An 11,015-nucleotide genomic window follows, 5' to 3' on the forward strand; every position below is an offset into this window, starting at 1 on the left:
CTGGCTCGCGCTCGATGAATCCGTGTCGCGTAGCATGAACGAGAATCACTCGAGGATTCTGCGAGCTGTGGAGATAAGGAAGTGTGGGTAAGTGGCGATGATGGAAACAGAGTGAGGAGCTATAGTTGCCAAGAAGCTTTTTTAAGTGCGGTTTGAAAGCAGAAGAGAAAAATTACACCGCACCTATGCTATATTAGAGTCAATAGTTCTTGCATTGCGTACGACACGATTGTAAATGTAGGAATATCGATTGGAAGTTCGCACGCGTTTCGGCATTGAAAGCTGCGTTGCTATTGAGAGGGGAAAAATTCACCGACAACTTTTCTATCTTACGCGTAAAAGCTTGAATCCATTAAGGCCGGCAACGCAATATTTCGTTTGCAATTTTGTTTCAATCAATCTACTTTATCGAATTCCTTGAAATTACGAATACAACATTTTCGTTTGTTCCTCCTATCGCATTCATTCTACGATTTTAAGAAGTTTGAAGAAATTAAAGATTTATAGCACAATAATAAATTATTTTCCTGCAAATTAAAAAGCAGCGTACTTTTAAAAAATATCTATTGCGATAGATTTTTCTCAACAACATCTACAGTTTTACAGGCGTCTACATAATTCCACAATATTCCGCTGTTTATTTCTTAATGAATTAGTATAGTTCCTCGAATATTTCGATTAATTCCTATCGCCCTTTTCTCCCAGTAGCCGACTGTTCGCCGTTAACGAGCAGATTTTTTATTGCAGGCGACTAAAGAAGGAAAAAGAAATAGTCAAACTGGCACCGTTCAAGTTTCCCTTTTCAAAAATGTCCAAGTCGCGCAGCAGCGACGAAAAGGACCGTGAGAAGGACAAGGACAAAGAATTGGAATACAAAATGGAGAAGGACAAACATTACGAGAAAGAAGCGGACAAAGGCAGTGACACGGAACACGAGGACGAAGAAAATGCGCAAGAGGACGAGGAGGATAACGCGAATGGACGAAACGTTCAACTTCCAATGAGTCAACTGCAATTGACCACCGAAACTGAATCCAATTTAAACTCGGCGATATTCGATTCCAACAGCCTGATGGTGAGGAACGAACAAGCCATACCGAGCTCCCCTCCTCCTTCTTACGAGCACGTTATCGAACAGGTGAAGATCTGAGTTGACCTAACCGAATAAAAGAGCTAACTCGCTCCGTTTCATTCGATCACCAAAATCTTTAAGATGGAAATACTTGATTCCAAATTTTTCTACGCGTACAGTAAGATCAAAGTTTCTTTTGAGAATATTCCATTGAATATTTCGTCGTTGAATGCTGGAAGTTTTTTAATTTAACTTTTTTTTTTTAAGTAATTTTCGAAAGATGAGAGATTTCTCATTTATTGTTTTAAGTGTTAGGCGAGAGCTTAAGCTTCGTGGTATGATACAGGTTTTTATTGAAATTTTCTATTATACTCTGATGTAATTTTAGACGCGGTTGGAGCACGCAGCCGAGGTTCAGAAATACGAGGGTGGAAAGAACCTCGGGAACGACGCGTCTGGCGAAGATAATAGAACAAAAGCACCCAAGATCCTTCACAAGTCGAGTAAAGAGTTATACAGAGCAGTGGCGAAACAGTGGGGCATCACTTGCAAGATGAGCGACCACTGCAGATGCTTGGACTGTCAGGTAACTTGCCCTTGTACAGCACGAATATCGAATAACCCACATTTTCAAATATTCTACGAATACTTTGTTACTTCTTCAAGACAATATGTGCGTAGTAAAATCGAGAGTACATGCACAGTAGAATTATTAAAATATTTTCATTTGCCTTCAAAAACATTCTTTCAAATTAAGTTCATTTCAAGTTGTTCATACGAATTGAACGAATTCTTCATATACTTATGAGCAGCAATATATATATATATATCAGTAACGTACAATTGAACATGAAAACTCATAAATTGCCTTCGCAGAGCTGTTATTTCGACTGCGAGTACGACAAGAATGAGAACCAGAAGACTGACGGTGGACTAGGCGCCGGCACGCCGATGTTCATTTCCGAAGTGATGCAAGGTTCCGGTTGCGTACTGTTCTAAGACAGCGGAAACGAACCTCCATGGCGACGACACGGTCTTCACCGTGTGCTTCCATAAGGAGCAAAAGTTCACGTGATTGCGCACAAATCAGGTTGACTGTTTCCTAATGGACCGACGAGCCACGAATCAGTTAGTTATTGACCGTCGTCTTATGGCTATTTGGGATGAAATTGCTAATAACATAAACAGCCAGCCAATATTTAAAACTTTATAATCGAAAAAATATATGTAAGTGGACCTTCGTGAATTTTCATTTAGAAGCTCTTGGTTCAGGAAAATTGATCGGCATTACAATTAAAATGATCTCTGTGTGGGAAATATCGAACACTATGCAATGCCCTACAATTTCGAGGGTTTTTAAGAAACAATGGTCATCGAATGATATTGTTGAAAATAAAAAATTCGAATTTGAAGGAAAGCTGTTCAGATAAAAAAATTGCAAGTCGCGTATTTGTGTCCCAAATTTAATTCACGAAGAAGTTCATTCTATAGAGAAAAGCAAATTTTCGTTTTTGAGCATCACAGATGTTGATGAAATTTTTCGAGGTGGTATCTCACGACAATTACCCTTTTCATTGAGAAGTATTTTCGATAATGTCAAGCAAACTGCAGTGTGCTTTAACAAAGAAGTTACTAGAGGAAGTATCGAAGTCAAAAAGAAAGATTTCAACTTGTCAATTGTATACATATTACTCGTTGCATTTTCACTCGGTGGTAAACGATTGGTAAAAGCTCGACCAATTTGTACAATAGGCGTAGAGTTAACGTTTAAACGACCTCGCTGTTGAGATTGTTTAAAAATTCATTGTCCATGTCCGACCGAAATGATACCTACTCGATTCTCAAGAATGTTAATATCGATATCTGAACCGTGTTGCTCATAGATGATGTACATTTAATCTCCCCGGGTCCTATGGATTGAACTTGATTAGCTTGATAAAACTGGACCAATTTGCGATCGTGAATTTCAATTCGAATTCTTCTACTACAAGAGAGTGTGAAATTTTATCGATAGAAGGATTTCATCTGGGGAAATTACAGGAAAAATATACATTAGCGTAAATGTTAGCCATGTTATAAACGCGGTATATAAATAATCGGCGTGTTGTCTCGAAAACTCAATACTATTGTAAATGATCACTTTTATGCTTTGTTACATCGACTTGCTGCGTATTTTCTCTAGCTCGAGGAATGAGACGAATTAATTACAGTTCGAAAACAGTTACGTACATCGTTGATAAGTACATAGATTGCGGATTTTTATGCATTTATGAAAAGATCTAAAGATGCAAAAATGCATAAAATGCAAATTGCATGCAAAAATATGTAAAATATGTAAAACATCTAAAATACTCATAAAAATATGAGTTTCATAAATATCCGCAATCTGTTAATAAAGAATTATAAAATTCAGATAAAACGAAAGTTTCTCTGTCTTTCATAGGCTAAACACGTCTTTTTACCAACTACTTTTATTATTATACACACAATTTACATTTTTCGACAACGATAAACAGGCCTATTATTTAACCATTTCATGTGTTGCCATCTATATACATAAAATAGCATTTTTAACGAACAAACACTATTCAAAGTTTTTCTATCGTCTTTTCGACTCGACGAATCTACTCCAATATAAATAATAAAACATATAAAACTAATTTAGGAAAGCAATATCTATATAATTTACTATGATTATTACAAGTACCATCGACCAATAACTTTTAAGCAAATCTTCGAACAACTAGAAAAATGTTTATTGGATTAACATTGATTTTTCACACAACACGAAAAACCACTTACTCTGCTGAAAGCAAATATTGAATCAAATAGTACCGGCCACTTCCGGTACCGCGTTCTTTCTCAGTCTCCGCGGAACGAACGGCGTTAAGCTGAGAAATTTACGCTAGAAAATTAGAAAGCATTCCCAAAGGAGCAACGGCCGCAATCTCATTCCTCGAGAAAGAAATCGAAAGCTGTCGATTCAATGGCCCCTGTCGATTCTTCCTTGCGGCAAAACGCGCGTAGCTAGATGTGTAATTAACGATTGTAATTTACACTGATTTCCCGCAATACGCGTCCGAGGAAATCGAAACTCGAAACACATGAAAGTATTATAGATCGAGCGTCGAATACGTGTATTCAATGGTGTCTCGTTTGCATCTTTGTTCGCCCTACCAACGATTCTGATTCTTTTATATTTTTAACACGCTAAGTACCACGTTGGTCATCGATGATCGATAGGAAACTTTTCGTGCAGGCTTGAAATTCTCTTCAAATGATTACAATATGTAAGATATTATTTGAAAAATAATATTGCCTAAAAATAATATGCATAGCATATTAATTCATATGATTAATTTGTATTTTATTAGAACTTAATTAGTATACACTTCTTTATACAATCTAGTAATTGTATTGAAGATCTTTTTGAAAAAAGAGTCTATAGATTTACGATAAATGGAAATTTTTGAAATGATCGCGGCACTCAACGCGTTAAACCTCTCTATCGCTTACGATTTTCTTGGGTAAACGATAGTCAAAGTATCGCAAAAATATAGTATGAAGACATTCTTACGACTCGGTAGATTTGGTTCGTTTACTTAAACCCGGTTCGACTTTTCATTTTTTTCTTTCCATTGTTTTAATTCAATTAATTCTGACCTATCGCGCTAACGTAGTTTACCTAGGGATACAACGATATCGATTCTTTGCTGCAACGCGAAAATTCGATTTTACTGCTGTAAAGGCAAGCCTCGGGTCTTCGGGATGAACGCGAGCATCGCAGCTATATATCGTTTTTTCGAGGACTCTATTGTAAATGTTGTACTCGTTGCAACTCATCGAGCGATTCAGCAGCGAGAAGATAAATAAAACTGAGGTAAAAATCTCAAACGACACGATCGTCCAATGGTGAACGTCGATCGGGTCAATCTGAAACATAATACAGTACCTGCCTATACACTTATCTTTTCAAAATACTGTTGTTCAAGATACGAGAGTTCTTTTGTACTTCGCGCCGAAGAAAACACGAACAATATTTCACGTGCGTGAACAGTCGATCCTTCCCGCCATTGTTAAACCTGCTTTTCTATCGGTGAGAAGCATCCTTTTGTACGAATAACGCGCGATCCTTTTACCTACGTGCGCTAAAATGGTAATTTACGTATCGAAAAAAACTTTGCTCCATTTGGAGAAAATTTAAATTTTATTTGACAAGTATAGTAAAATTATTGCTGCCTTTTATAACAAAGATTAAAAGATATAACTTTTTTTCTCAAAAGGTGTAAGAAAAAGGAAAGATATCTAATTCTTGCTTGAAGAAGATTAAAAGTTTATATCGTGTTAAAGGGTTCAAAAAACGATAGAAATATTTTTATATACGTTGAACCAAATTAATCGTTTTCTGACAAACAACCGAATCGATAATTTTCAATTTAACCTTTAATATTAAAGTTGCGTAACAAAAAGGAGCAGGGTATCTCGACGTGAACGACCAGTCGCACAAATTACATAATTTCACTATAGTCAGTGGATCATTTTCACCTGAACACCTGACATACTCTGCACACATTTCATTTACAATTAATCGATTCCTTGCGGAGCTTGTGTATGTGTGTGCGTGGAAAGGGACGAGGTAGAAATCGAAAAACATATAAGAAAAAAATGAAAAAGAGAGAAAAGTGAGATACGTATGTATAGTATTTTTCTGGGCCGCGAATTTTTCATTAAAATGTCATTGCCTTGAATGACAAAACTTGTAACGATTATTATAATCTCTACTATATAATATATTCATGATATGAGACAGTATAATTATGATAACGATTACAACATTTAACAAAGTACTATTGTAAAACGGCCGCGAGACATGATTATCATATATTTAAGACAAAAATAGAATGTATATTACTGTTGGAAATTTTAAAGATATTAATCGAAACAAGTGAAACTATTTGACGATGAAATTCTACAGGAATCCAGCCGTATTTTGAGACTTCTCAAAAAAAAGAAAAGAACTAGTAAGCTGTAACATTTAAAATATTATAATTAGACTGTAGATTTGTATGCATTTGTGGAGAATTTAAATGTGTAAAATATATGAAACGATATAACATACAAAATGTAAAGATACTACTTAAAAGTATAAAAGATATCCAAAGTAAAGTACTCATCCTAATATCTAAAATCTAGAGAATGAAACTAATCTCTGTCTCTATCTAGTATCTAGATACTATTTCTTTAGTTACGTACATAAAAATCTGAATCTACATGAAAATCCGCAGTCTAATTATGATGAGACAGATAAAGAGTTTTTTTAAACACAAAGCTGTTGTAAAATGTCAATTCCCTCGCATCAAAATCTACTATCGTATAATCCAAATACATATTCTACAATTAGTGTATAAGTCGCAGGTTCGAAGGACAGAATTTTTATATCTCAAAATAATCTATGCATTTGTCAAGTGTCGAGTTTTGTTTCAAAAGAGGATTTGTTGATGAGGAGGAAACTATAATTTTGTTCCTTTGTGAGGGGTGAATTTAAACAAGCATGAAACTGTACCATCTCGTAGCCTAACAAGCACACACGCTAACCCGTATATGTGTGTGCTCGCGCGTGTATACATGTCGTTTATTCTGTGTATGTACGTTACATAGAGAGTAAAGTGAACGATTACCTGGTGAATCGTCGTTCCATAGAGAATATTGACTGTAAAACTCGATGTATTCTGGTAAGTTCGCACCAATAAAAAGTGGCCTAAAGTAGTAAAGTTTTCCATTCTGTCTCACCATTTCATCTCATCATTATGTCTGATGACCTATTTTTTCAGAGAGCTCCATAACCACTAAACTAACTAGGCTTTCATCCATCATTGTTTATTAGGGTATCTTTGGCATTAATTATAAAAAAAAGTGTTTCACACGTTTCACGTAATCACGTTTCCTCAAAGATCTTTTATTCGAACATGTAGAGTTACAAGTTGTCGCAATGGAGAACATGTTTGGCATTGGTTGCCTATACACAGGCGCTGTAGAAGCGACTTTTTATTCATATCAATTTAAATATATATGTCGGAGATGAAAGGACATCGGCGCCTTGCTTTTGGAATGTTTGGGAAGGTCCCCAATACTTTAGTCCAGACTTTTTATTATAGCTGCACTTAAATAATAAAACTGAGAAATAGTTGTTTATGATCTAATCCGAGTATGAGTGCCCAAGATTTATGACAGTGGACTTGGGCTCAAAGTGATATAACAGGTCGCTGAACGGTCACGGGAGGAACGTGTATCTAACAGAGGTATGGAGTAATTATAAAGCTCTCCTTAAAAACAAAGATTGACCCGAAGGGTCAGGGAGTACGGAGAGGAGTATACAAGAGCGGTTCCACTTGGACTGAGATTCAGTCTGATAAGTTCTACTTGTACAGTGGACAAGTGCGTTGAGTCACATCAGAATCGTGGATCAAATCGTATTTGTCATCCTGTTGTGGATTCGTTATCGAACCTAAATTCATTGTCATCGACATCTCGATTATCCAATCGCCGCTACTTGTTAAACTCTGTAATAATCACATTTGCATCAGTACAATATCATCTATAGTACATAACAACGATGGCCAATTCACGTGAAGATTCATTATGCGCCCCTAACCCCAATGATAACCCGACATATATATATATACTGAGCTTGATTTAAAAGAATATCTTTTAAATAGATCTGCTCTCATAATCCAAATATAATTACCAATCAAATATCATTTAAGATATGTAGTGATTGATGTCACAGTATCTTACGTAAAGACAATGATTTAAAACACAACGCGGTGCAATTTGTTCATTAAAATTCAGTCGAAAAATTACTTACTGTTCAAGAAATACAGTCATTGATCATTAATTTTCAAGGATAAATTACAATCGTCGATCGCAGTCGCTTACTTGTTAATTGAAATACAGTTTGAAAGGTCTCGAAGTTCATATGTTTCCAGCAGTTGTATCAAATTTCCGACGACCAAAAATAGGTTTATTATGTATATCCTTGTTTTACAACTCGTAGACACGCATGAAAACGCTCGGTCAGTGGGAACGCTGAATGATCGCGCAATTATAGCAGCAACCTTGCTTCTTTCCAGCAATTTGTACCGTTGTGTCTGACGTAAGCTCCCAGCAATAATTCTCGGAGAGCTCTTTATGCTACACGCTCGAATCGATTCTCTGATAGAAACCTCGACCTCGTCAGAAAATCTATGAAAAGAGTGAACTGTATAAAACCCCACGTCTGCATCTCATACTCTATACTTGCGTGATGTACAGTATTTTTTACGAGCTAACAGCTTCTTGTGTTTCTCTTTGTATAAATGTTTTTTCGTTGGAGTAATATTAATATCAACCAGCATTAAAACTCGTGCAAATAAAATAAATTGTAGAAAACTGCATTTATTTTCTATACTTTACATTTTCACGGTTTAGCCTATTTCTGATGAATTCGCTTTACTCGACAACACATGGTAAAACACGAATGTCAGCTTTCTTATTTTTTTAAAGGTCATCCGGATTCAATCCCTCGTTTCTCTTATTTTTCGTATTGTTCAAACGTATAAACAAATCTCATAAAAATCGTTAAAGAAGACCCTTTCCTAGAAATTCGTCACAAATAATAAAAAGTTCCTTCTGTTAGATTTGTTGTAGAAATTAATGATGTAATATGTTGTGGCAGAAAAATATGTACCACGTCGCTGACGATAACGATGGAACCAAAGTCCTGAAGGGAATCCACAGTCTAACAGTGTAGTCATAACGATTTCACGCAGCTAATTCATAATTTTCGCGCGTGTCCTTGCTGTAACATGCGCTGGACACGATGCATTCCGGTTTTTTCCCGATCGTAAATAACCAAGTAACGTCCGTCGGCTGGAACGAGTCCGGGATCTCGATGACGACACGGTTGTTTAACCGCGTGTGCGGAACACTTGTCGGTTGCGCGTGTTTTTCCTACTATTTTTTCCATAAACTACTCTTTCAAAACCTTGTTTTCTTCTTCCATACGACCATTTCTTTTTACTTTTTTTTACGAATCGATCTAACATCAACTATAAACGGAAATAATAATTCTTTATATCGAGTTACGTTGTACTTTTCAAAACAATTTCCTATGATTTTAAATTTAATTGCAATTTATTCCTTAAATAAAACGTTCTATTCAAAACGAAATTATTCCGTAAAATGAGAAAATCATGTCAATTACGTTTTCAGTTTATAGTCGTTTGTTCTTCGCGTCTACGAAACGAGAGTGAATTTTCCTCGTGTAAATCCGATAAAAAACAAACGTACATTTCATCGTGGTACATATTTTTTAAATGTACAGAAGAGTATATCGCTCGCGGTAACGAATTCCTTTCTCTGTTTACACTTTTATCGATATCGCTTATTAAACAGCCGGCAGTGTCGCTGCATAATCTGTGTGTTCCTCTTTGTTCTGCTTCCTTCTCAATTTTGTCTCCGTCTCTATTGCCAACCGTGCCATTGGCGTGCCATATGTATACAATTGCATGCTTGTTTCTCTCCCACTCTCTCTCTCTCTTTCTCTCACTCTCTCCGTCCCTCTTTCTCTTCCAACATTGCATTCCTCTCTGTTTTCCACGCAGAGTATTCTTTCACGTGTGACAAACTGCCATATATTTTTTTGATCACGTAAATGGGTATATGCACTTGGATATCTCGGATTTTGTAACTACAGTTTTATTTACAAAGGTCTAGTTTCTGTATAAAGCAGTTGTCCATATTTCAACAGAATCGTTGTACAGCTTTTTGCTATCATCGTTGATCACTCAATTCAATCTCGTTTGTCTCTCCAGTCATAGTTAATTATTTCGCGTTAAGACGATTCGTAGTATTCAGTTTATTAAGTTCTCTATATCTACAACTTCTTATTCCACGGGAAAAAAATATGTAGTTTAAGGTCTTATTTTCTATTTTTATGTATGATTTCATTTTTATTGCAAAACAGATCATATCATATATTTATGCATATATACATATACCTGCAAGGACTCGAAAGTGATCTAACTAAAATTCATTTGTCCCTGTTATTGATATTTAATTTCGTAATTATAGAATTTTCTATTTAAAGAAACTATCCAGTTAACAGGTTAATAGAAGCCTTGTCTAATTACAGTGAACTACATTGTTCAGAAAATAGGCCAACAGAAAAGGAAACTCCTACACTTGCCGATCATCTAACGCTTCCTTGATCATTTCTACTCTAATTTCCTTCTCCACGCCGTTTCCAATCGAATTACCATTCAACCCGCATAGCTCAACCCCTCCAAAGTCTCTCGAAACGCCTGTTCCCATTTCCGCTCATCAAAAATCCTCATCTTTGCTTTTCAAGTCTCCATCAAACAAACCAAAGTAAAATAGCTATACTGGCTACTAGAAAGATAATTCAAACTGAACACGAAAAATAAATTGTTCATGTACAAAATCATCCTAAAACCCATATAGACATATGACGTATAATCACAACTAACTGGATCTATTCTAACATAAAAATATTACAAAGATTTCAAGATTCGAAAGCTTGACAAAATATATGCAACGCGCCATAGTATAACGCCAACATAATACTTAAAGTTAAGTTACCTATGCCTATAGTCAAATTCAGTAAAAATTCTCTTAAAAGAACTAATCACACCAACTAAATGTACAGAACTCCCTGAGAAGATAAACTGCTTCGCCTTCCATCCGAGCCCTTCCATCGATTACCCAATCTGTCTACGATAGTCTAGTCGCGTTTATTAATCAGTCAGAATAAAACCGACTCGTGTGCTCATCCTATCTCATTAAACGACTTTGCTCCCCTCTCTTCCTCTACGTTCTCTTGTTACTCTGTCTCGTTTTGTCAAACGTTTGCTCGTTCAAACGAACGAGGAACTCCATCTTCTTC

General features: G+C 35.9%; 1 protein-coding gene and 1 long non-coding RNA gene across 3 annotated transcripts in view; one reads left to right on the forward strand and one right to left on the reverse strand.

Moving 5' to 3' along the window:
• The window catches only part of LOC100741493 (splicing regulatory glutamine/lysine-rich protein 1), a 16,244-nt gene extending 13,241 nt beyond the window's left edge, over positions 1-3,003 (forward strand). The window contains exons 1-4 of one of the 2 annotated variants that reach the window (XM_033319260.1): positions 7-87; positions 748-1,138; positions 1,461-1,658; positions 1,949-3,003. In XM_033319260.1, the coding sequence (XP_033175151.1) occupies positions 35-87; positions 748-1,138; positions 1,461-1,658; positions 1,949-2,071 (765 nt within the window). In that variant the 5' untranslated portion in view covers positions 7-34 and the 3' untranslated portion in view covers positions 2,072-3,003. Of the gene's footprint in view, positions 1-6; positions 88-747; positions 1,139-1,460; positions 1,659-1,948 lie in introns of those variants that run through there. The other variant, XM_003487200.4, reaches the window with a different exon arrangement.
• Positions 3,004-8,486: 5,483 nt separating this feature from the next.
• LOC117151320 lies at positions 8,487-10,929 on the reverse strand. The gene is made up of 2 exons (XR_004461147.1): positions 8,799-10,929; positions 8,487-8,706 (listed from the first exon to the last, which is right to left on the reverse strand). It is a non-coding gene; the product is annotated as an uncharacterized LOC117151320 (long non-coding RNA).
• Between the last annotated feature and the right edge of the window lie 86 nt (positions 10,930-11,015).

This window comes from Bombus impatiens, unplaced genomic scaffold, assembly GCF_000188095.3.
Source record: "Bombus impatiens unplaced genomic scaffold, BIMP_2.2 scf_0142, whole genome shotgun sequence".
Taxonomy (NCBI): domain Eukaryota; kingdom Metazoa; phylum Arthropoda; class Insecta; order Hymenoptera; family Apidae; genus Bombus; species Bombus impatiens.